The sequence below is a fragment of the Pelecanus crispus genome, chromosome 1, assembly GCF_030463565.1.
Source record: "Pelecanus crispus isolate bPelCri1 chromosome 1, bPelCri1.pri, whole genome shotgun sequence".
Lineage (NCBI taxonomy): Eukaryota > Metazoa > Chordata > Aves > Pelecaniformes > Pelecanidae > Pelecanus > Pelecanus crispus.
Window position 1 is genome coordinate 93,707,176 of NC_134643.1, and position 27,073 is coordinate 93,734,248.

Below are 27,073 nucleotides of genomic sequence, written 5' to 3' on the forward strand. Positions count from 1 at the left end.
GGAAGGAGTTTTGAATGAAAGGCTGATAAATGCTACATCTTCACTTTTCACCTCCAACAGACAAAATATTAAGCTCATACTGTAATACCAAATGTTAACTCTAACCCTTCAGAATAATCTACATCTTGTCTCCACATATGTGACAGGAAAGTGGAGGATCTATGGCATATTTGTGGGGCAAGTCTATAGGACATATATCGCACTCCTGTGTAACCTAACTGACTTGTTTAAGAACAGCCAGCTGCTTTGTGGAAGCTGGAAATTCCTTGTGGGTAGGGCGGTACACCCTTCCTCAGTGGCACTGCTAAAGAGATGTTTGTCACAGTTAAACACAGTCAAGGGCCGCTTTTTAATTTGATGTCACCTTAATTCAATAGTCTGTGTGACATTCTGCTCTTAATCCCCCATTATAGGATCTGAAATACATTATTGCATGGGGAAATTTCCAAGGTTTCCTCAGAGGAACACTGAGAGATGGCTTGGGAGGGCATTTGCAGCGAGAAGGGATATTAATGAGTGGCAAAATTAAGGTGCGAAGTGGAAGGCACGGAAGAGCGGCTCGGCTGGGAGCAGCTCGCGTGGATTTCCCTGAGGAGTACACAGAGCCCCCTTCGCACAAAGCCGGAGCTGCTAAGGCACTGCCCTACGTGGGGACGGGGGTGTCCTCTGGCCCCCTGAGGTGTCCGCCGGGGGACGGGCAGGGGCACAGGCTGCTTCCTCCCACAAAACCCAAGAGGAGAGGGAGCCGCAGGCACCGGCGACACCTACCCGCGTGGAGGGGCCGGCGGCGGGAAGACGGCGTGAGGTGCGGGTGAACGAGGATGGCGGGGGGGAGGGTATAATAGGGCGGACGTTTCGGCCGGGGGGGGGGAGGGGGACACGGGACACGCGGGGTTCCCGTTCAGAGTCACGGTGGGGGGCGGCGTTTTGGGGCGCCCTGCGGGGAGCCGCGGCCGGCGGGGGCGCGCGGGGCGGGGAAGAGCCGTTGCCGCCTCCCGCCCCTCAGGGCGGGGAGAAACCCGGCGCTCCGTCCCCTTGGCAACGGCGGGCGGCGGCGGCGCGCGCGGCCCGCTCGAGCCTCCGCCGCGGCGCCGCTTCCGCCCCCTCCCGCGGCGGGGTCGGCCATGTCGCTGCTGAGGGGGCCGCGGCCCCGCGGCGCCGGCAGGAAGGGCCTCAGGAAGCCGGCGGCGGTCAAGCGGGACTGGGACGTAAGTGCTTCCCCCTCCCGGGTGCCGAGCCAGGCCCCGGGCCTGCTCCGGCCTCGGCGGCTCTTCCCGCTCCTCATCCTCCGGCTTGCGGGCGGCAAGGCGGGCCCGGCGGTGGGGCTGCTTCTGGCCGGCCGACACGCAGATCGCGTTGCGGTCTTTGGCCGGCTGGGGAAGGGCCGGGGAGCCTCCGTGCCCACGGGCGTGCCGGCTGGGAGGAGCCTATAGAGGTCACCGGCCTCCGTGGGGGCTCGCGTTTGGAGACACCCGATTTGCGTGTGGGTTTTGGGCGGGGAAGGGATATCGTGACGGGGAGTTGCGTGTGCGTGGCGTGGACATGACCCCTCTGGCTTCCTTGGGCCTGTTTGAGGTCGGGCCTCCCAGCTGGCAGCCCGCTCTTTAGGCTGAAGAGCTTGCACAGTCTTGGTAGGGGTATTTTTGCTGATTGCCTACCTCACTGAGTGTGGAATGCTTTACGATGCCATAAAGATGCACCACTGTATAGTTTTATGCTAATTATATTGTAGTTTAGAGGGGTTTTTTTAATGAAACTTGAAAAAAACCCAGTTCGTCCTCAGTTCTGGCCTTTGATGTGTTCTCTGGTTCCTGTTTTCAGAGTACCGTACATGATTTGACAATCCACCGTGCAACTCCTGAGGACATAGTAAGTTTAATATCAATCATTGCTCCTGCTCTATAGAAAGGAGATTTAGCTGGTTATCTAGCATTAGTATTTACCATACTTACAGGGATGTTTTCTACCAATGTTTAATCTCCCTTTTTAGGCTTTTGAATATACTAGCTCTTTAGTGTTATTTTTTTGTTTATGATATTGTGCATCCCCAGCTCTGGCAGTTGGTGTTTTTCAGTTTTCTGTTTCCATTAGGAAGCACTAGCCATAGTTCTTATTTCAATAAAGTGTATACCGTCATAAAAGCATAAAAACATAAATACATAAAAACTCAGTGGAGTAGCTGAAGTTAAGTCTCATCTCTCCTGGAAGGACTGAGAGAGATGCTTTTATTTTAGGAATCTCTCTAATTCTGAAGATACTAAATTTTAATTTAACATAATTTCTTTATACTGAACAAGCTGTTCATTACAAAATATGTGAATTACGTTTCATTTTCCTTGGTAGCACTGATTACCAGGGTGGAATAGGCAGTATGAGCTATTGTTGCTTATAAATTTTGGCAGGTTAGTCAGGACAGATGGGCACAATAACAGAGAGAGATTTGATTCTATAAATGGTTGGCGTGATAGCTTCCAGACACTTTAGTAAGCACCTCACATGTTTAATTTTTTTAATTTATATTTCAGCTGAAAATATATATATATATCATTGTTAGAATAACAGAGAGAATGTCTCTGGTGACTGACTGTTAAATCAGGAAGATGCATTATGTCTTTTTATGCATATTGTAGGTGCTAGTGTTTGGTTTTTTCCTCCCTTTACAGCTGAGAAAACTCTTACTGAGTCAGTGGTGTAGGGCAGATGGAAACCATGAGACTTTCCCCATTCACCCCTGGAGCCGCTGTAAATGTGGCTGGTCTTGATGGCATTTTACACTTCTGGATGTTTATGAGGCTGTCATTGGTACTACCATGAAGTTAACATAAATAGTATTCAGCACATGAATGATAAAATCAAGAAGAGCTCATTAGCATTACCCTGCAAATTTTGCTTTAGATCGTCCCTTGATTTTTAAATGGTTTGTTTCATATTTACGTAGCTGCGTCGCCATGAAATATACAAATCAAAAAACAAAGCACTGGCACATCTGGAACTGCAAGAGAAAGCACTGAAAAGAAAATGGAAGAAGGAAAAACAACTGGCTGCTGATTCCTTGGAGAAAAAGAAATTGACTCTGATGCGTGAGGTGAGTGCTAAATCTGCACTTTTCAGCCTGCTGCAGATGATTTGCAGCAGTAGTGGAAAACTGCTCTTGCACATAGGTCAACATTTGCTCCTCTTATTGGATAATTTGACTTCATATATGTGTACACTTCCCCCCCTCTTTGTGCTGCATGCATGCAATGATTGGAATAGGCTGTCTAACATATTAACTGATCTATACAGTTGCACATTTGATCCTTGTTGCCTGGTTATGCCCTCTGTAATTCTGCAGGCCTCTTGGTGTCTGAGCAGGAACTGTTTGCAGAGTTAAACTGTGTGTTGTGAAAAGGATGTGTGTTCTTTGTGTTCTTACTGCTATCTTGCCTTCTCCTCCTCCTGTCTAGTATTTTTCTTTGATGGAAACGTGAACATTTCTCTTTCTGGGAGGGACATCCTTATCTGCCATTGCTTATTTAAACAGAGAAAATGCAGAGTCATAGGGGCAGAAAGGGTGAGGCAGAAGTTGGTAAGGAAGAGCTTGTCTGGAAGGAAAATTGACAACAAAGGTTGAGGAGCTATGGCTGCTAGCAGACAAGCTTGTCATCTGGGAATCGAGATGCTTGTTCTCTAGGCATTCAGAAGCGTGCTGACTGAAAATGTTGTTTAATTTTCTTTTGAATTTTGAACTGTAGCAGCAAACCGAAGCTTACAGAGACGGTAGCTTTTACTGTCTGAAAAGGGATTTCAGTGATAGACATTACCCTTTTGTTTCATGTGGCAGATGATATGAAAACTAATCCTGAAATATACTTGTTAGCTTTTAGACTTCATCAGCACTTGGGCAAACTGGGAATGGCTCTTGTTGGTGAAGAATGATGACGAACAATGTTCACCTAGAGTGAATATAAACATGATTTAGTCATCCTGTAAATGTGCAGTGGGTTAATCACCACAGACCTCTCTTTCATCTTTTGTAAATTTTCGTAAGTCTTTCTGTAAGTCTTGAGAACATTCGAGCATAGACAGAACAAATGAAAGTACACAGAATTAAAGGTAATCTTCTGTTTTCCTGTTTGACACCTGTTTCTCTGCAATCACAGTAGAATTTTAGTTAAGGATATTGTGCTAATCAAGCCTCAGACTTTAATTTTGACCTTTGTTGTTTTCATGCTTTTCTGCAGAGTGCATTTTAGTGGTGTATTTAAAAAGCTGTGCACTTTTTTACCAATTTCCCTAATGTAATAGCAGGCTAGTTTCAATAAGACTTCTATTCAGAAGTAAATGATGTATCACAAAGGTAGATGAGACCACCTGCTCTAAGGTTTGGCTGGACTATCTATTATGTGACTTTGTTATTTTGCAGATGTGAAACTTGTAGTTTGGAAATAGTCTTCCGTATTTGTTGCCATTTCTAATGACAATGCACAAACTTCAAATTCCTCCTGAGTGGCTTTCCCCTTCATATTTAAGAGATTACTTTATTCAGCATACCCTGTGTCTACTTCTGAATCAGAGAAGAGATGCTTCCAGAGAGGAAGACAAAAGGAGATGATGCCAGGCAACATTAAACCCATCTGGCTGTTGCTGTTTGAAACACTGGCATCTTCTTGTGTGTAGAGAAAAAAATAGATGGAGGAGAGTCACCATTTTTGCCTACCCCTAGCCTAAATCTTTTTAATGGCTGGGTCCTGTTGTTCAGAGTAACTGGGGAGACTCTTCATTCTGTGTCTCTCAGTAGAGCACAATCACTGTGGATTGCCTTCTTGTCTCTGTTATCTTGGTGATCTTTTTTCCTCATTTACTACTGTGAATGTAGCTTCCTAAGCCCTTGAATCCTACTCAACTGCAAAAAACTCAGAGACAAAAACTAGGAAGATGCTGCTACTAGTGTGTTTTTTCTTGATTGGAAAGAGAGTAAAAGTTATAAAATGGATGAGTGAAATTTTAATCTTTTGGGGATCGTGAATGTGTAGGTACTGCACTGATTGGTGCTATAGCAATTTTTAAAATAACATTAGCATATTGCACTGAAAGGTAGGTGGTGAGTGCATTGTCATAGTGGGAAGGTTTTACGATTAGTCCCGTTTAATTATCTTTAGTCACAATCTGAAACAGGAGGGAAGATTAATGAAATTCATACATGATACTAAACTAGGACAAGGTACACCACTCGGTGAATTTGTCGAGGGCATGTAAATGGGCCTAGAGGAGTCAGAAGCTGATATCACTTTGTTGTCTGCTGATCACAAGCAAACATGAGCTGATCTACCTTGAGAGCAGTGCTCTAAAAATTTTCATAAATGTTCATAACATGTTCAGCAGGAGGGCAAAGCTTAGGAACCTGCTGATGCTGAAAGAGATCTAGTAGGGAGTGTGAAAACAAATTAGGGTAATTTTTGTCTGATAAAACACATCACCTTAGTCTTAATTGCCTTAGGCAAAGCAATCATGTTTTGGAACAGGTAGATTTTTTTTTTCCTTCTTCTGCAGATCTGGCATAACTTCATCTAAAAACCTGCATTGTTTTGACATCAGATGGCTAAAATGGAAAGACTAGATTTAGTTAGTATCAAGTGTAAAAACTGAATAGTAATTTGGAAAAGTGGATACGTGAGATGATTGAAAGATGAATATTCACTGATTTGCTAAATTGGTTATGAGGAGATATATTGCAGTGTAATTCAGGCTCAAAAGACTAGACAGACGTGGAAACTAGGTATATGGGGAAACTTCTTGATATAACAAAAAACAGTAAAATGGGGGGGAACGAGGTGAAATGCCACTGCCTAGAATTTTTTTGAATGAGGCTGAATATAAACCAGCACATTTATCAGTCAGCACTGAAAGAAAGTCTGTGGAGCTAACAGCATATAGAGCTTTGAAACTGATGCAAACCAGTCCTTCTTATGATTCATGGAAGAGTAGAAGTCATCCCTCAGTTCTCAAATTTTGTGTAGGAGGGCATACATGAGCCTGTCTTTTCTGTGGGATCTTCTGAAATACTTGCAGTCTCTCTGGCTGCATTTGATTAACCACGATGAAGTGGAAGTCACTTACATATCTGGTCTCCTCTCAGGTATTTAAGAACAGCTACTTTTTTCCCAGATTGTGGGATATAATTTTCCTAGTTTGCCATTTCCAGCTTTGTGAATGAAACCACAAGTCAGTGAGGAGTTTTGAATTGCATTCTGCCCACAAAGTCATGTCCCCAGTCAGCTCCGTTTGTCTTGCAGTAGCTGAATGCTTCTTGCTTTGCATTCAAAAACCTCCCTCCTTAGGAGTCGGCTGTCATAGTGCCAGTGATGGACTTCAAATACTGGGGTGGAGAAACCTTGAATACAGCAGCTGTGCCTTGTGAGAAATGCGTAGGGATTCCCAAAATGTCTTAGGATGCCAGGTGTAGTCAGCTGTCTTTATGTCTGTTGACATAAACGGCGGTAGGTAGCTTAATTTTTAGGCAGGATTTTCAGTAGTCGAGGCTGAATGAAACAAGTCTGCCTGAATTGGTTTGGATCTAATCAAATAGTGCAGTTTTTGGGTGTCTGTCAGATGTAGATAAGCATTCTTTGACTCGACAACATTGAGATCAAATGATTTAAGGATGCATGCTGATTTTTTTTTTTTTAATTGCCAGATATATATCTTTGTTTTGATGAGTGTGTCATAAACATCCAGCTTCCTGTTTGTGTCAGGCTGGGAGCAGAAGAGAGTGAGAGGATTTGCTCTAAGGAGAAAGAATCAGTGCTGATGGGGGCTCCAGAAGTAATAATTGTTTAATTTTTCAGAAAAACTAAGTGAATTCTAGCCATTCAGAATGAAGTATGTTTTTCTGATCTATCTTAATTAGGATCTAATTGCACAGTACCAACTTGGCAAACATTGTCTTGTTGGCTGTTCTCTTGCTAACTGTTTTGAAGAACAATACCAAAAAAACAAAGGAAAAACCAGTCTGCTCAGTATGAAATATTTCCTTATATGCTGTACTTTCAGATTCTGTCTGATCAATACCATTTGCAAGATGTATTGGAACGATCTAATCAGGTTATGGCTGTGGCAAAAGACTTGTTTCGGGATGTTCCTCGCACGCGAACAGGTAGCCCATCTCATTTATGTGGTAATACATTTAAGATTATCTCCTTGCTTTTCATAAATAGCCTCGCTTTGCAAAATATTCTTTTTAACTGTTTTCATCTCATCATCTAACATAGTATCATTGATCCTCTTCATGTTGGATGAAACACAGATGAGGATAACACCTCCCATGGCAAGGGAGAGCAAGCTGTGGCCAGTTATTCTACTGTATCGGTCCATTGTTGAATTTTGGATCACTTACTGAGACACCTGATGCTCACCGTCTCCACAGCCAAGCTATCAGCCTATACAGAGCACCAGTTTGAGCTGCTGTAGTAGTTCTGGTTTGCATTGTTACATGGGTTGACTGCTTGCTCTTGGATATAGTTGAAGATTTATCATCAGTTCATGAACAAGGCTTTTTTCCCTTTCTTGTCCTGGTTTGTGGGTCCTTACACTGCTGAAAGGCAGGATTGGCTGTTTGCATGTGAAATCCTAAGCTTAGATTCTTTTCTCTGTAGGCTGCCGTTCTCTTTTGCTTATAATGTCTGGTTCATCCTACATGCTGCTTCTGCACAAGTGTATTTACACAGGTGAGAAGGACAAAAGCATGGTACATGGCAGAATGTATGAAGATAACTCTATGGTTGGCCTTTGGCAGTTGTTTAAAGCAACACACATCCCTGTGACCCTTTTTGTGCAAAGTACAGGAGCTTGCTTTTTGGTACAAAGTCCTGTGACATACTACAGACCGAGTCCTCTGTGTTCTTCCCTATTTTGTCTGATTCCTCTAGGTTTCCCTAATGTAACAATGGCTCCTAACTGTGACCTAGAATCATCTCAAGGACCCATTGTACAAAAATGTGATCCTCCCACTCAGCTTTCCATCCTTAATGAATCTGTCATGGATTCCCAGGTAATGTATATTCAGTTCCATGCATGTCCTGTAGCTTTTTTGTTGGCACAAAATAAGAATATTCAAAGGCAGAGTTTCCAAGCAAGACCTAAACCTTTCTTCTGTGTATTGAGAACATGTTGGTAACATACGTAGAAAATGGTATAAAATGGAGGTTTGTTTTGTGAGACTCTGGGAACGATGATTTTTTTTGATTTCTTAACCTTTGAGTATGAGAGACGACAACTTCTTACGTCTCATAGAAGCTCCCTCATATTAGCATGCTCTCCCTTTTAAATTCTGGAATTATCAGCGAGAGAATAAAGTAATTACAGACGACGGAAACAACTCTTGTTTCACTTAACTAATAGATACATATTGAAATATGCCTCTGATTTTCTAACTATGTCTGCATATATGGGGACAGAGCCATTTGGGCTCCAGTTTATTTCTGATAACACACGTGTAAATGTACCGCAGTTAACTCCACAGCCTTGATTAGTCCTACAAGCTTAACTTTTAATACTTAACGTTCTTTTACAATTATTTAGATTTGTTTAAAAAGTTTAAAAATTGTTTAAATTTGTTTAAAATTTCATTCAGATCGCCTTTGTGTTCTGTTTTCTTTTCATAACATGAGTTGTACTGGGAATGCTCCCTGTGGCTTGAGAACAGGCATATGACACTCCCGGAAAGCAGCTCACTGATGAAGACCAAAAGGGCTGTGGGAATGAAAGTGATGGTGTTGTAATCTCATGGTTCTCTAATCCTGTTTCCTACTATCTTGCACAAATATCTGCGATCTGAGCTGCAGTACTGCTCTGTCATGTATTTCGATGTGATACTCGGTTTTCGTGGTTTTTTAGTATGGAGAGTTAACTGTAGCATCTTTATAAGGTGTATCACTGGATGCATGCTGCAGGGTAGGCTTAAATTTTTAAGACACGTGTACTGATAGTTGTCTGCTGAGCTTCTGTGAGATTTTCTTTTCCTATGCGCCTATGAAAATCGTTAAAGGCTATCTGGTGAAGCTTACCCAGAAGTGCAGAAACGTGGTGGTTTGAGGAACCCTAAGTCCAAATTCTATTGCTTAAGTTTTGCTGCGAATGTGGTATGTAGGATTGTATTTTGTTCTGGTTGCCTTTTGCACATAGAGTATAAATGTAATTTTGCAGATCTCATTACAAGGTTGTTTAGCTTGTAATGTCAAATGGCTAAAATTTTAGAAATGCTATAATTATGTGGCTTTTTTCATCTTCTGTCTGCTATATTTGTTTTGGTACAGTCTTTAAAGCTTCTTTATCCTACAGTGTGTGGTCTTATTTAATATAAATCATTCAAATAAAATATTTTATGTTGAATTAATCACTCGCTGTGTTATTTTCAGAGACAATTGTCAGCGTTAGTATTTCTTAGGTACTAAAGTCCCCCAAAACTCTTCCCACAGAAGGGTGTGTTTTTCTTTCTTTGTCTTTTTTTAAATATTGTTTTGGAGGTAGAGACTGAAACAAATGTTTATATTTTTTTCCTTGATACAATTTCAGAAAATTGATCTCTAACTTCTTCCTAAAGCCAAATTGGAATTACCCTGAAGTCCCTTTTGTTTTCTTTGTTGTCTCCTAAAAAGGCTCTTAATGAAGTGGAAGAGGAAGCATTATCAATCTATCAATCAGAAGATGGACACCATGACTCTCTGAATTTCAAATCCAGCATCAATTCTGACAGGTCAGTACCAATATATCCATTCAGGTTTCCACCTTCTTAACACTGGAAATAGATGGAGCTAAAAGGGTGTTGAATGGGTATAGTTAAGTTAGTTTTTCTGTTTCCCTGCCTCCTCCTTTCCTGACCTCAGAATTCTAGGGAAGCCCCTTGTTGTAGCATTCAGACTGGGAATGAATGTGAGCAGGGAACCGAACCTGAGCAGTTACAGAAATTTTAAAAAGCTCTTTCTAGACTGTACAGATAATCTAGAATCATGCTATTATCCTATTACAATTCACTGTTACGCTGTTATGCTTGTTTTGAATGTAGGCTACTTCGGTTATTGAGAGAAGAAAATTCCTTGGTGAATTCTCAGTTGTGGGCTGAAAAGGATATGCGAAAAACTACCTTATCACAGGAATCAAATGTGCCTTTGAGTCCAACAACTGTTTCTCCATCATTGGATCATTCAGGTTGGATTTGCCAAATCACAGGTTCTCAAGGGTTGTTAGGCTGTTCACAGGATCCTGTCTGGAATTCCTTTCCTGGGTGGGGGTGAGAGGCAGAGACATGTGCTAATTTGACTCAGATGAATTTCCAGACTAAAAAGCCAGCTCTTCTAATAAAATTACTTTATAACATATTGCTATTAAGAACATACCCGAAATATTTCATGTGTGTATTTTTTGGTTTTTTTTATGTTTAAATCAGCCCTCAATGCTACCGATGTAGTCAAGAGAATCCATTCAAGACTTCAGAATGAAGATGAAGAAGAGACTGTAGACTCCACTTATACTGTGAGACAAGTGCTGAACCCGCACTCAAGGAAACAAAAGCAAATTGCAGCAAAAAGTTTAGTACTTTTAAAAATAGCATACCTCCCTTTGGTCAAAGTCCTTAATATCATAAGAAAATGTAGGTTGAAAGGCATCTTTGGAAGTTGTCGCAGGGCTAACTCCGAAGTTTGATTAGAGGGGCCTTGTCCAGCTGAGTCTTGAGCATCTCTAAGGATGGACATTCCACAGCCCCTTGTGTTCCTCTGTACTCTGCACGTTCACTGGTGAAGCAAAGTACATAGGAATCTGGGAACCATAAATATGGCCATTTGATGCCACCCATTACCTTGCTAGCCATGGAGTTCTCTCCTGTGCAGGGCTTTTCTATGTCCGATACAGCTTTCTATTCTGTGCTGCACAAACTTATGATGCAGATCAGTCCCCATACTCTACACAAATTTGTATGTGGGGACTGGCATCAGATACAAAATGTAACATGAAAGGATTGTTGTAAAAGGGTTGCTCACTAAATATGAGACCTGAAAGCAGCTGATGATTTTCACTGGCTATTCACTGGCAAACTGTTTCCATGCTTTTAACTGAGGAGGAGGAAAGTATAAACAGGTATCTAGGATAAAAGCACCAAACAAGCATACTTGAGAGGTACTAACGTGGTGGCAGAAAATGTGGGTTTTGATGATCTGAAAATAACTGGAATGGCTGGGGACGTTCTTTGATGCTCCATTTCAGCTCGGGGCAAGAGAGGGCCTCTCCTTTGATTTACTTCAATAAACAGTGTAATTTCATTGGTATTGCAAAACTCTATACAAGTTGAAATTCCAATGACACTTTTTTCTCTCCCTCAGTGAAAAGAAAAACTGCACAGAACTCTGCAAGACAGAGGAGAGATGATTCTCCACCTAATTCAATCCCCATCGACCTTCGGGGGGACAACAAATCCAGCCTAGATGTTCTCAACCGCATGATACGTGAAGTGGAGCATGAATTGGAGGAGTATGAGCGATGTACAGGTCGTGAGGTTCACAGAACTGAGAGAAGTGAAGGCCTCACCGGGTTTACCTTGTCACTGGTGAACGCTCTCTGTCGTTTGATGCGCTACCTCAAAGAGGTGAGAAGACTTTGAATTGCTTCTGTAGAGTGAATGAAAAAGGGTATAAAGTTACTTTACAGATGTAAACTTTGGTCTTTCCTGGCTCCCAATCAGTTTACTTTGAAGTCTGATTATCGTTGTTTATTACTTGGATTGCACGCAATTAGGAGTTAAAACTTTTAGTTTGCTACAAACAGGTATCCCTAGTGAAAAGGGAGGAGCTGACTGCAATGGAAGTCTCTCAGTGACTATTAGCCGCAAATACCAATTGAAATAATTTTAAATTTGTTATTTAAATATATTCAGAGTTGTAGCAGGGTATTAACTACAGCCTTGTTTATAAATTAATTTTCTTCCTTTGCCTCCCAAAGGCAATGCTATTGTCACTACAGCAGTGGACCCAAATCCCCGATTTTCTTCGAGGGATTCTTTAGCTCTCTTTTTCTATCCATAGCAGCAACTTCACCTTAAGCAAGAATGACCTGAAGTGCTCACTATAGCAGTGCACAGCTGGGGATCAATGGAATTCCATAAAGAAGACTACCTGTAAGCCATGCAGAACTCCTTTTTAAAAAGGAAAGAGAAAAAGAGTGGGTTTTATTTCATCTCTAACCCAAAGCTACTCTATATGCAGCAGTGGCTCACAGATTCATTGGGCCTATGTGGCATTTTGAACCAGATGATGGCAGTTCCTGCACTTGTAATAGATGCATCAGAATATGTTATCTAAATCCCAATGCTCCATTTCATAGCAAAGGCAATAGATTCCTAATGAATGTGGAACTGTTCTATTTTGTTTCCTTTTCAGAGTGTATCATATTTGGGAAAAAAAAAACCCATCTTACTTTAAAATTTGATTTTTTTTGTCTGCATGTATAACAACTTATTCCATGTATTACCCTGTATTTAATCTATATGGAAGAATTTACTGTAAGACCTGTCTTGGAAGAAAATGGTAAATAATCAATTCAAGAGTGAAAATTCACTACCATCAGAAGATGGACTTTGGCTGAGGAGATCTTATGTTTTAAAAGAAGTTAAGAATGCTTGTTCTCTGTTAAAGTTGTAATACCAAAGCAGGGTATTACATTTGGTTCTTTTGCAGTTACGGGGAAGGATCTTCTGGACTTCCAATGGAATGTTTTCCATTTATTAGGAAAACGTCAATTTACTAGCATCAAATTTGTATTATAATTGCAGTTATAACCCTATTTAGATTGTCTTTAATTTGTGTTCCACAGAAATGAGTTATTCTTGACCCTCAGGCTTCCTCCAAAACTACTCCAGATTTTCTTTGTCATATTTTTCTTTCTTAGTTGCTGCTTTCTCTTCATGAATGTAACATTCAATGTATCTTAAAAGCTTTTATCCTATTCAGACAGAAGGCCATGGAGTCTCAGTGTTTAAGGAGACTACTTATTTTGAAAGATGTAGAGAGAGAAGACTCCCTGGAAGTGTTCAAAAAATGGGTAGACGTGGCACTCTGGGACACGGTTTAGTGGGCATGGTGGTGTTGGGCTGATGATTGGACTGATGATCTTAGACGTCCTTTCCAATCTTAATGATTCCTAGTTTTTACTTTCATTATAAATAATCCAGCCACCAAGCCAGGAAACATGAAACTGCTACTATGCCCTTAATTGGTTTAGTGGTGGACTTGGTAACGTTAGGTTAATGGTTGGACTGGATGATCTTAAAGGTCTTTTCCAACCTAAACGATTCTATGATTCTATGACTCTTACTTGTATTCCCAATTTTTACCTAGCACCTCTGTGATGTTGTTTCTACTTTAATAGATGTGTTACCATTCCTTCCTTCCAGGGGTTGATTGTTGTTTGCAGAATTGTCTGCAACTTTTTTAGATTTACTACCTAAATTCATGAGCAGAAATATGCAGAAGTCACTCAAGCTACAAAGTGTGGCTAATTATATTCAGAGTTGGTTGAGACAGACAGTGTGCATCCGTAATTTTCACTGACTTTTCCCCTTTTCATGGAGCTTTAATTACAATTAGAATTTGAGAATTCAGTGGGAAGAAGCACAGCTTGTCTGAATATTTCCTAAAACGTGGTCCCTGTGATGCTAGGAATAAATCAAGTGCTTGTGCACACCATCTGTCTTGGCTAGCCAGGAGAGTTAGCTAAGTTCCAATGCCTGAATTGTAGCTCGCAATGCATTTCAAGAAAGTGACTTTGCAGCGGTTATTTAAAAAGCCTCTGATTTCAGATAAACAACCAGTCTTCAAGAGGTTTTGAAGCTTCTAGAAATATTTCCTTCCTCTTCTGGGGGGAAAAAATATTTTCCAGCTTTGCTGCAGAAAAGCTGAATGCAGAAGAATTACGATCAAGGATGTTGCTTAATTTATTCTCAAAATTATATATAAAAAGTAGGAAGAGAAACTTGGATTACTGAATCTTTCATGAAAGTTGTATTAATACAAGTGATTAAAAAATGAACTGTAAGAAGCAGCTAGTGAATATAGAAGAAGCTAGAGAGCAGGGGAAAAAAGGAACTTCTGAACTGTTTGCCAAGCTATACCTAATTCTTAAAGGGAAGTGAATGAACCTGACTTGGTTCCTAACTGAATTTCAATGTAATCTGCCAAATGTTAGAATTAATTTTTTTCCCTATTCTACTAAGAATGCTATTTTTCTGCCAGACTCACAGGGCAAAAGGTTAGAGTATACACATACTACGTTAATCTGTGTTGCTATGTTCTCTACCTCTGCTTCTGCATGTTATGATGCAGTGTTAAAACAAAGCTTATGAGATTAGAGGTACACCTGGCAATGGGCTGGAATGAAGATACTTCTTTCAGGGTATACCAGACACAAATCGTACCTGATGGTAGGAATGGATGCATACAGCTGTTAACCCTGACACTCTCCCCGTGCATAAATGTAAGACACATAGCTGCTTGGAAGCTTTTCCTCCAAGGCTACGTTGACACTATGTAGGATGAGTAGATACAATAGCTCATCCAGATGACCTAAGGCATCAATAGGCTTCATCACTGCTACCAGGGTTAAAGTTCTTATTTTGTGCTGTCTTTCATTTCTAAAAAGATAGAACTGTCTGAGTTTTTTCCATTTTCTGTGCCAACCTGCTTCACTTGGATTAGTACAGAAAAGCTGTTCTCTCTAGGTGGAAGAGAACCAGAAAATGGATGGGTTGTCTCTGATATGTTTAAAGGAGGTATATCTGCCTGTCTTTGTGTCTAGTGGCAGTATCTGTGGTTTATTCTCAAAATTATTTCTTTATTCATTCACTTTATGTGGCTGCAGAGCTGTTGTGTCTTAACACTTCTTCCTTGGTGGTTTTTCACTTCTGGTCCCAATGCCAGCAGAAAATAATCTATGGTATGTTATGGGCAGCTCATGCTCTAATTTTTGTCTGTGCAGCAGAAGAGTACCCCAGTTGCTTTTTAGGATCTCTTGTGTTTTGGAGTTGGGATGTGTTTCTTTTATTCAGGGATTCATTTGAGTAAATACAGGCAACCATCTGGGGAAGGGCTCCTTCGGCTAATTCTGATGTGTTTATGTGACTTTGTAGCTTCCACTCTTTTAGCTATGATGGTCCAAAAAGTGGCAGTTGTGTATTCAATTTACCCATTAGAGGCGGAAGGGACTCTTTTGTGTCTTGTACAGGAAGCCTGGCTACTGCAGTGGTCTATCAATAGTTTGATAATATCTTTTGAAGGCAAGAGGTTCTACAGTAAGGTCTTTTGCCTCATGCTCAAGTGGATTACTTAACAAATAAAACTTTTTGTCCCTTCTTTAAAAAAAAAATGAAACCCTCTAGAACTTTCTCTCTCCTTGAGGGAAAACATTAGAAAGCAACTACTTTCTCCCTTATTTAGTCAAATTTGTCTTCATTAATGAATTAAGGAAACTAAAGAATAGGCACAAATAGCACAGGATACTGACAAGTGTCAGCACACCTGGAGTTATTTGATAACTGCATGAAGATTCAGTGACTTACAAAATGGTATCTGTGCAGAGAGACAACGCTTGTGGTTACAGCCTGTAAAAGTTGTAAAGACAGAAGAACAAGGATGTATAGGATTCCCTACAGGGTTCTAGAGTAACAAAGAAGGAACAGTGAGCTCTCTGACAGTTCTCAAGCCCTGAAAATTGTATTTTGTTGTGAAAGTAATTAAGTCAATTTAGCAAAAGTGGGAAGAGCTGTTACAGTATGATGTGATATGGACTGGTTCCTGTTTCCAAATAGGAATCTGTATTGGTTATAGTAGGGTTTTAACTTTTTCTCCCTCTTTAGAATGAAATGCAGCTGCGTGAGAAAGAGGTGATGAGACAGCAGCATGAGGAGATGTTGAATGAACACAGAGAACTGATTGATGCTCTGACTGCAGAAATACTTCTAGTGAGGGAAGAAAACACTACTATACAGGTACTTAGCCCCCATTCCTCTCAGAATGAGTGATTAGAGTTGTGTTGCAAATGTGTGCTGAGATGCATTGTGGTATGTTCAGGAGATTTTAACAATAAACAGGAAGAAAATTATAAAATCGAATGAGGAGTCTGAGAATGATAATAGCGGGCATGGGGGGGGATGTTTGGAAAGTCAACATTTTATCTTTCTGTATGATATTTAACTTTAAAGCCTGAGAAAATGCTAGTTCCATTAAACCGAGCTTTACTTTATCAGTCTAAAGGTTTAAGCATCTGCCTCCACGCTTAGCTACTGTTAACATTACTAGAGCAACAGAGTAGACTAGATATAATACTACGTTTTTCTTTTTTCAGTTTGCAGTGGAGGTAGATTTGTTCAATGGTTACATTTGGGAATGAAGCAATAAAGCTGCATTGGAGAGGAAGTGGGACGATGAGTTAGGAAAAGGGAAAACCAAAGAATTTCTTTGAGGCAAGAGAGAAAATAAATGAGAAACGTGGAGACACCAATATTTAATACCTCAGTGGAGTCCCACAAATTCATGCAGTAGTGTTAACAGACTAATTTCTTCTCAGAGCTGCCTGTGGTATATAATCTAATTCCTGTTGCTAGAATACAGATTTCTGTATCTCTCTCTCTTGTTTTTCCTTCATCCTTTAGAAGAAGCTTCAGCAATACATGACGGTAACAGATGAACAGCTGATCTCTCTCACACAAGCATTTAAAGGCCTCCCTTTGACAGAATGTAGAAGAGAACAAAGTCCAAACCATTTTGGAATTGCAAGCAAAGGTCCAGTGAATGGCCAAGGTGTGTGCATGCATATGTGAAGGTTGAAATGGGAGTTGTGGCTAGTTTATCACTGTAGCGGAAAATTTGGTATTTAATAGATGTCTACTTGAATAAATACCTCTTGCGTGAATTGCACTTCTGGAAATTAATATGCCATGGGTTTTGCTGTGAGTGCAAGCAGTTTGCTACAGATTATTTTTTAACAATATTACAGGTTGTATTCCATCCCCACTGGCTTCCTTCTGTCTGGATCGGGACTTCAAGTCCTGGGTTTGAGCTTTAAGTGATACATAATATATTTAAAAAAAAACAAAACAGGGGGCAGGAGGGGAGTAGCCTTCACCCATTGAGATGGCTTACAAAGTCAGGGTTATTATGAAGGTTGTAAAAAGAAAAAAAAAAAACAAACCATGAACCCGCCCCCCCAAAAAACCCAAAAACCAAAACCCAACTGAATCAGGATCTTGCCTTTCTGTTGCTGAGGTTGGTTCTTCCGTAAGACGCTGGAGGTCGCTGCTGACCAGAAACAGCAGCTGCTGAGGCCTGTTAACTAGGCAGAAGTCTGTTTCTTGATATTTGTGACTTCAGATCAGAGGTGAATGACCAGTTGAGTGATACATAACATAGATGCAGGCTAAGTTAAGCCAGTAGCATTGATGGGCAAACTAACCAAACATGATTAATCTTGTACTTTTTACATTCTTTCACCAGGGAGTTTTCTCCCAACTGTCTTCCCTGATTGGTTGCTTAAATGCATCATTTTTGCTCTCAAGGTCAGTAACTCCTTGTGAATCCCAAGATTCCTTGGAGCTATTTGTTGGTTTTGTGGGCATTTTTGTCATCAGAAACTTTCTTCTTGACTGTTTCTGTGGGATACTCAGGAAGAAGCCACATACCAGATCCCTTTTTTGTGATTTACCCAGGCTTTGTAAGAACAAACAAAAAATCTACCCCAAAATATAGAATCCAAACAATCAGAAAAGCACCCCTCAAAAAAACAAACAAAAAACCCCCAATAAACCTTCCTATAAAACAATTCTGCAAGACTAGAATTTCCAAATCTTTTTTCCTTATTGGTGTCTCTTCTCAGGAAAAGGCGTCTTACTGAGCAGAAAGCTTTCTAAAGTTACAAAAATATTTATTCCTCCTCCTTTTCCTTCAGAAGGAGATATCTTGTACCCTTAAGGTGTCTGGATGTAGAACATTTGAAATAGCTAGTTTTAGCACAGAAACCATGTGTAAGTTAACATAGGACTTCTCTGGAGAGACAAGAGTGGCTGAGAGGAGTCGGGGGCATATCATAGTGACAAATAGCGTGTGAGGAGGATACTTTGGAAATGCAGTTATGTACAGTGAAACAGGGCAGAAAGATGTTTCTCATTTCTTGCCACAGTCGTTGAACAGTGGGTGGCAGGTTTTAAGTTCGATCTCTCAACCTCAGTAGTGTGAACCACAAGCAGGATCTTATGTGAACAGCCTCTTCTGGCTCTTTGCCTTTGAAGGGTGCTTTTTGTCTCTTGCATTTTGTGATTGGGTATGTTTTGCTTAATTTTCCACTAACTTCTCTTTTGGGAACAAATGTCCTGAATAAAACTGTGAAGAGAGAATTCACAGACAGCACTGATGGAGCAGTGGATGTAAGCATATTCAAATTACTGTGGTCTCATAGCTAGCTACAACTTTGATTTCATGCTATTCATTTTGTGCCTCCCTGGTATGTTCAAAATAGATGGCAACATAGACACAAGCTAGTTGTAGTTAAGGAAGAATAACTTTTTTTTTTTTTTAACTGAAGACATGTCTGATTTGAATTAAGTCACAAAAATATCATCAGAGAGCTAAAAAAAGCTTTGAATTGTTTTCCACTCCACCATTGTTGCCATCAAATTTATATTATAGGTTCATTAGAACAAGTGCGTAGGTCTGCTTTTCTCAAGAGAATATTACCAAATGCAGCCCACTGAAATACCTGTTCCTCACAAGTCATGTGTCTGTAAGTCTTGTGCATGGTCTACAAACAGATCTCTTACTACTATCCTGAAAGTGTGAGGCTACATGTAAGAGCTCTTAAGGCCAGTGAAAACTTGTGTTATGCTGCAGTGAAAGAGTTCTGTACCTGGGGATCAGAAGGAAGTTAGCAGTGTGTGGGGAACATACTCTAGTCTGTCTTTTCAGATACCTGAACATGAGTTGTTATTGAGAATTTTCCCTATTGCACTAAAACTAATTTTTTTTTTTTTTTTTTTTTTTTTTAATTCTATCTCTGCTTTGTCTCTTTCTTTAGAAAAACCTGATTTGAGCTATTTTGAGCCTAGGGCTGATGCAGGCAACACGGAAGGTATGCTGAAATTCCCACAGGAAGAACTTCCTTTCAAGTCTCTCCAGAGGTCAGGTGCTTCAGGTGGTGCGGGAGCTGGTAGAAGCTTGCCATCTCACATCTTCCAGCCAGCTGTGCTGTTGTCACCCCCCCGGCAGAAGAGCAGTCAGGAGTTGTCTCCCCTCCAGAATGGTGAGATCTCTCTGGCTGTAGTAGACTTGAGAATCTGTGTAGCGTGATACTGTTTCAGTCTCGCGCTGTCTTTGGAGATGCATTTTCTATGGAAAATTTTTAATCTGTATGTTTAGATACATTGGCCCGATAGCTGGAATATCCTACTTCTGCACCAGGTAGTAATTTCTTTTGTTTCTATGCCTGTTGCTAGATTTCCTTTAGACTTTCTGTCCACTGCAGTTCTCCAGCTACTGTCTGCAGTCTTGTCAGTGGCAATCCAGACTAGCATTTTTATTTTGTACTGGTTTTGATTGTCACTTCTGTATGATCTGCTGTAGCTCTCTGTCTGTGATGTACAGCACATCATCTCGGACTTCCATCTGCTGATGGTGTAATCCAGCCTCCATCACCTTTAATGATGGGACCACTGAAGACTGGAAATACAATGCCTCTGCAGCCCATGCTGCAGAGAAGCCAGGATGTCTGTAGGCTGTGTACTCTTGCTTTGAGCCAATCTTCCCACCAGATGTTTTTCTAAAACCTTTGGGAGCAGGTTTCCTTGGGTTTTATTTAATAGATAGGAAGAGGCTGAAGAAGTTTTGGGTGAAATTAGCAGTGCTGGATAAGCAGATTAATTCAGTCTTGTGTCAGAGCCTAGTCCATAGGCTTTGGGAGTTTTATAGGTCAGTAGCTCAATTTTGGTTACTGGGAGGAAGAAAGTTCATCAGGGGTGATTAGGGGAGGTATTTCTTATTTAAACTTAATGAAGTGAGCAGAAGGGAGGACCCTTTGTGCCTCTCAAAAAGCTATTTCCTCCTGCAACACTCATTGTAACTGCATGCATCTTACTGAATGTGCTCGGGCCCTGTAACTCTCTGTTGTTGAGAGGTGGGTAATTATGTCTATGGCTAGCCTGATGGTTGTTGACAGTAAGTAGGGCACAGTAGTGGAGTTTTGTGCCCTCCCTCCTCCTTCCCTCCCCTCCTTTCAGCTGTGTTGCTTTGTAAGTCTTTTCCAAGTCAGAAAATTAACCCAAAAGTCTTTTTTATTTAAGGAGTTGGCCAGACAATTGAAAGTTTCTATCTAGTTCAAGCTTCCAGTGGTCACCTATGCTGCAAGGAGGCACATAATAAATCGGGAGGAAGTGAAGTAAAGGTAGTGTCGTGGTTTAGCCCCAGCCAGCAACTAAGCACCACACAGCCACTCACTCACTCCCCCTGCCCCGATGGGATGGGGGAGAGAATCGGAGGAGTAAGAGTGAGAAACACTCCTGGGTTGAGATAAGAACAGTTTAATAGTTGAAAGAAAGTAAAATAGTAATGATAATAGTAACAATAATAATAATAATATACAAAGCAAGTGATGTACAATGCAATTGCTCACCACCCACTGACCGATACCCAGACAGTTCCCAAGCAGCGATTGCTGCTCCCCGGCCACCCCCCCCCCCCCCAGTTTATATACTGAGCATGACATCATATGGTATGGAATAGCCCTTTGGTCAGTTTGGATCAACTATTGTGCCTGTGCCCCCTCCCAGTTTCTTGTGCACCTGGCAGAGCATGGGAAGCTGAAATGTCCTTGACTAGCATAAGCAGTACTTAGCAACAACTAAAAACATCAGTGTGTTATCAGCATTCTTCTCCTACTAAATCCAAAACACAGCACTGTGCCTGCTACTAGGAAGAAAATTAACTCTATCCCAGCTGAAACCAGGACAGGTAGCTTTCTGCGAAGAACAACATCTGTCTTCAGTCCCATTGAGAACTGTCAGATGTTGTCTGTCATTTGAAACAAGAATATAAAACTGTATTCCTAGACTTCACTATAGTTTAGCTGCGTGAGAAATGCATTGTTACTCTTTTAAGACTGTTAAGGGTGCTAAATGGCTCAACAAATATTAAACTTATTGAATGTTTCTTTATTAAAAAATTCATAAAAAAGATTTATGTGTAAACTTCTGAATGTCGTGCTCTGCTCAAGAGGCAAAAGCTAAAGCTTGGGAAGGAATGGGCTATTTGGTATATAAAGCATGGAAAATCTGGTTTTGATCACAAAATCCAACTTGGACTTAACAGCTGACAGTGCCGTAACATATGTGGTTGTGTGTGTCTGTGGTGTGTTATCAGTTTGCTAATGATGACCACAAAAAATACCTAACTACTTTTGTTGGCTAGAGTGCTTCCCCTTTCTTAGGGGCTGAGTAAATATCTAGTTTATTATTATGCCAAAAAGTCTTGTTTGTTTCGTTATTCTAAAAGTTTTGTTACCAACCCAGTATAAACATCGGAACTAAAACACAAACTTACAGTTTATTAGATAAGGTAACTGGATATTGGAAAATGGAGGACTAAGAAGTAGCATTTGATCTATCAGCTAAGAAATTCAAAACAATTTATCTTCTTCTGTCTGACTTCTCAATCTCTAATTAAATCATGTAAATGTAAGACTATTTGCAATAGGGAGTACTAAACCTGGTGAGTTCTTGCAGCAGGATCTTGCATGGAGTGATTTTGATCAGTAACATAACACCTTTCAGGCTAGATGTTACAATTCAGTTTCTCCTGCTTGATTATTACTAGCCTGATGCAATAAAGTCACTGTTGGTTTCCTTGATGAGGATCACATGTCTCTTTCCTTACTGTTCCTTTATTCCTTGTTTGTAGTGTTTACAGCCATTTCTCAGTCTCTGGAAAACACTGAAAGAGATCCGTGCAAGGAAAGGAGCTCACCTTCCTCCCTGAGAACACAGAGCACAACTGAGGAAAACTGTCTCCTCTCTCAAAGTCAACCAGTTCCTCCTGCAGACAAAGACTTGGAGAGTTCCCATGAGAAAATCAGTCTGTCCTGCCCAGGTGATGCTAGAAAAAACAGCACAGCTGAAGAGTTATTTCAAAATGGTGACCTGCTGGGACAGATAGCCAACCTCACACGGCAGAACTCTCTAATTAAAGCTCAGCTGAGCAAATTCAGAGGCTTCTGTGAAGACACAAGTGACTGCCTACATCAGCCAGACCCAATACGAAATGCAAATTCTAGTCCAGACTCCTCACAAGGACAGGTGAGAATTTAACAGAAAAGGAAGGCTGGATTCCCCTTTCTGCTGATCTGCTTTCCCATAGCTTACTGATGCTTTAAGACTGTTTCTTTCCTGTTGTCAGTTGTTTTAAGGAAAAGAGTAGCAAAACAAATATTCTTTTCATTCATTTGGAGACTTGTGATTTTTATCATTCTCGAAGGAGCTCAACAGTAGTTTCTCATATTGGGCCTATGTTGTATATGAGTGCTGAAAAGTGTGCAGCACACTTGTAAGTTCGGGATAAGGTTATGCTGCAAAAAGAGGTGTGATTGCAACATGATCAGGTGTACCTCTTGTAGCTTGGATAATATTAACAGTGAAAGCACTGCACCAATGTGCAGGTTCTTGTCAAGCTTGTAAAATACATATGTAGATCCATGCCATACATCTCTTCTGCTACCATGACCCAAAAGCCCATGAGATTAAAGTTGGTGCAAGTACATCACTTGTAAATACTTAATTATAGTGTATGTACTAGATGGATCTGTCTTGTCTGTCCTGCTGTGTGGTGAAGATCCCCAAAAATTTGGGAAATAGAGAACTTGAATGCTTCAGTTCACACAGAAAACCTTTAATCTGCAACTAAGCAGCTATTCAGTGGCACCCCAGTGAGTTGAGTTAACATCACAGAAATGCCTAATCCCTGCCCTTGCTTACTTTACTATCTTGTCTTTTGTTGCAGTGACTGAATTACTGTTCAATTAAGGATCCTAAAGATTTAAAATTTCCTCATGTAAATGTAGGCTGAGAGTGTTGTCACTTTCCATATTGTATTATGTTGTGCAATGTTTAGTCATATAGTTGCGTAAGATGATGCAAAATTTTTAAAGTGGTGTTTTTGTGGAAGAAATTACTGGAGGGGAGGGGAAAGGGTCAAAGTTGGCGAAAACCTGGTTTGAAGATGAGTTCCAGGATATTTCTGCTAGAAATCTGCTTTTGCTTCCCCACACCATCCTGAATATGTGTGTGTCTAATTAAATATTTTCTTAATTATGGTTAATTGCTGGATGGTTGGGGGTTTTCTTCTTTTCTTTTAATGATACAGACAATAGCTGTTTTTTCCTATTTGTAGGAAGACCAATTTAAAGTATTGTTGTATTTAGTCAATTAAGGACTTAGATACAGGACAGTGAAAGGGACAAAATCAGATTTTTCACAGGAGTTGCTATATAATTATGTTTACTTTCAGTTTGGAAATTAAATGCATAGAAGTACTTGAAATATATTGCATGCTCTCCCTGAAGGTGCAAATTGTAAGTTTTCAATTGGAAGTAATTATTCAATTATCCAAGTAGGCTCATCTCATGGTATCGAAGAGCTTAGAGGAAAGAATAGCAGAGCTGAATCGTCAGAGTACAGAAGCACGTGATAAACTGTTGCAGCTAATAGACCAGCAGAAATTAGCTGCTGCCGATACGGTCCCTCCAATGATACCACCTGTTCTGCCACCATCCCTAAATTATACTGGTAAGTACCCAGCTTCAGGAGAAACAAAAACTAGTAAGACAGTGGTTTTTCCCTTTTGGGAGTTCTCTGTCCTTATCTGATTGGCTCAGCAGTTGTGGTCAGCAGTACACTTGCTGTTAATGACTGCGTGGTACGGGCTCCTTACTTCAGAGAGCTAAAAATATATCAGCTAAACTTCTCCTAAAGTTAGTTTCTTAGTAATTAGTCTGCTGCAAATACCACACTTCATGGTAAATCTGTTCTTTGTTATGTCCTTGCCTGGAGAACAGTTCTGCTACCTAGTCACTGATGGGCAGAACTAGGCTTTTTCATCAGTGCTCTCAGCTGGAGAATCTTTTATAAAAGACTAAGTATTAACATCAGGCTTCTAGAAATCATGGCAGAGTGGTTATCCAGTTCTCAGCCACATCTTAGTTTTTGGTCTTTTGGGTGCTCTTTTCATCAGACTACCTTGCTAAGTTACTGCCAGTGCTAACAGAAAGAAATAGCTGAAGCTTCCAGTCATCTGAAGAGATAAATTAGCAATGGGAATATTCTTGCTGATTCAGGATCCATAGATTAGCTGCCATGTGTGACTATGAACAAAAATACTCTCCAGCAGGCAAGGGCTGCTTTATCTTTTCATGGAGTTATTGCAATTACAGACAGAACTACACGTGAGCATGTACATGTGCTCTGTCTAGGACACCTGCCCTTTCCCCCTTTCTAAACCACTGAAGGTATATGAAGGGAAGGACTTGAGGGGAGAGGAAGGAGGGGGAGGAGAGGCCATGTGTGTGCATATGCATGCAGGTGCATATGCAATGACTCATGCGGTGGGATCATAACATTTGTAACACTTCTGTGGCTGTTGTAACATCAATTCAGCATGATAAGTAAAATCTTAAAGGAACAAAGTAGAGAAATTGGAAATCTCTAAGCCTCTGATTGTCAAAAAGCAGAAGGTTTATCCATGGAAGAATGATTCTTTATCTATGCATGTTGTCCATAGTTGCTCTGAGTATCTGCTTTCAAATATCTGTCATTTTCAGAGAGTGGGTATGGGGTTAATGTTTAGCCTGATCTTTTACATCTGCTCTGTATATTCTGTGCAGTTGTGAAGAGTTATGTGATGCCCCTCAAAAAATGGGAAAATGAAATGAATGTTGTGAAATGTTGCTGTGTTCTCATCAGAATCAAGCTATTATTTATTGCCTAGAAAATGCGAGGAGGACAATTGAAGTGTCTATTCCCATGGCAGTTGCTATGGACAGCTCCAAAGAAGACAGTGTTTCCCCTGCCAGTATGACCAGTATAAGAAGGTAAAAGTTAACCCTTTACTATTTCATTTTTGTAGTGTTTTGATTGCCCATGCAGCAGAACTTGAACTCAATGGAAAAATTGCCATGTTTTTCTTTGGCTTCACAGACTTGCCCTGACTTCATTACACTCAACTCTGTGGAAATGGGACAAAGCTCCAATAGCTTTTTCACAGTTTCCATTGTCTGTATTTAAAATACCTTCAACGTCACATAAGACAGATGGCGTAGGTTGTTGAAGATTATTGATGAGGGATCCTAACTCAGAATCTGAGACATGATTCTAGTAGTCACTTCCATTTTTAACTTTTTCAATCTCATTTTGAATGTCTACAGGTCTGCGGGAGACTCTAGTAAACCTTGTTCACCCCTAAGTGCCACGTCAGAAAATGTGAAATTAAATCCTGTCAGCCAAAGGCCAAAGGTGAGACTGAAACATCTTCAGCCAGAAAGTTTGAGTGCGGTGTCATGTAAGGAAAAAGCAAGACAGGTAAAGAAGGGGAGAGAGCTCTGTCCTACCTTAACTCTACTGAGGCTAGCAGTAATCAATTCAAGGCAGTTTGGATTCTGGACAGTTGGTAAGGGGAGGCCTGAGTGTTAGTGACATTAGTTGTTTGCTGCCACAGAGCTATTACTTACAAGTGAATAATCCTGTAACTACATTTTCTGCTGTGGCATCTTCATGTTTTAGAACTGTGAACCTCTGGCGGTCTTTCACTGGTGGCTCCAGAGAATTTCAAATGATCATGTAGATCATGACTGGTAGAGCCCCATATAAGAGGCAAGCGAGCTCTTACCTAGCTGTTGCACAAGTCAGTTGCTGAAGGATAAATAGATCCAAATGCAAAGAAAAATCACAATCTGGATTTCTGATTCCTGATTTGCAAAGAGAAGAATAGACTATACAGCAAGATGCTTTCATGGGTAACTCCAGGCAGTAGTACAGTCTGGTAAACTAGTCATAGATCTGTTTGTATGCTTGAAAGCAACCATGAGGAGGTACTGTCTTCCCTGATGTCCAAAATAACCTAAATTAATGAAGAGAAACAAAGTTAGGGTCCAAGTCTCCCTATCCTGATAGCGAAGTATACATCCCCAGAGAGGAAATTTGGAATACTTAAGGTAGATGTGGCTTAAACTAGGTGTCTAAAGTAGGTGATGTGACTACCTCCATGGTGCCTATGGCAGACAATTGCTACATGTCAGTGAACCAATACGTAGCAATCCTACGCAAGCCAGCAATAACTAGCAAGCCTGTGGGAAATTTATAATGTATGAATTTCAACTCGTTTCTTCTTTTTCAGGTGGAAAAGCCAAAAGAGGAAGGCTGGTTTGCATTGTCAATGCATGTTATGTAAAGGAAACTGCCCTCAAGTCCTATATTTTTTTAAATTTTTTTTGTATGAACCACAATTAGATCACAATAGTCCCCCTCTCCAAATGTACAGTTTAACTCTGAAGTGCTTTCATGTCAGTGCCATTAATATAAAAAGGTCCATATGCTTATTGTACTTGTGCCATACCGAGCACTATAGGAAATCCTGGGAATGAGTTTCTGAACTTGATGTGCAGCTGTGACATCACCCCGTTTCACTGAATAAATCTTTCACAAGATTGTAAACTGAGGCTGTTGTAGCAATACAAATGAGCACCTGATATCTGTGTTAGATATGCTGAAGACAGGAGGTTTTAGAAAGTGTGTGTGAAACTTTCTGGAGCATGTATTCACACAAGATACAGGAATGAAAAAATCAAGAAAAACTGAGATGAGGGAATGTAACTATGTTCAAAAGCAACCTGGAGATTAGGAAGCCAGTCTCTTCCTGCTGGATAAGAATTTGGATCAGAAATAATTTGTTTCTTCCATGGTTTATAGTTGCTCCCAAAGGTTGTGTTTTCTGTGCAGTTAACCTATCAGGGATTACATCTGGACTTG

At 40.6% G+C, this 27,073-nt stretch overlaps 1 protein-coding gene across 1 annotated transcript; it reads left to right on the forward strand.

Moving 5' to 3' along the window:
- Window positions 1–1,124: 1,124 nt before the first annotated feature.
- On the forward strand, window positions 1,125–26,641 carry SPICE1 (spindle and centriole associated protein 1). The gene is made up of 17 exons (XM_075718576.1): window positions 1,125–1,208; window positions 1,822–1,869; window positions 2,939–3,085; window positions 7,033–7,135; window positions 7,908–8,029; window positions 9,636–9,733; window positions 10,043–10,185; window positions 10,424–10,564; window positions 11,355–11,617; window positions 15,878–16,009; window positions 16,673–16,820; window positions 19,087–19,311; window positions 21,960–22,354; window positions 23,668–23,839; window positions 25,038–25,140; window positions 25,474–25,561; window positions 26,442–26,641. Exons 1-17 carry the CDS (start codon window positions 1,125–1,127, stop codon window positions 26,493–26,495), a joined length of 2,466 nt encoding a protein of 821 aa, XP_075574691.1. The 3' UTR covers window positions 26,496–26,641.
- The last annotated feature ends 432 nt before the right edge of the window (window positions 26,642–27,073 follow it).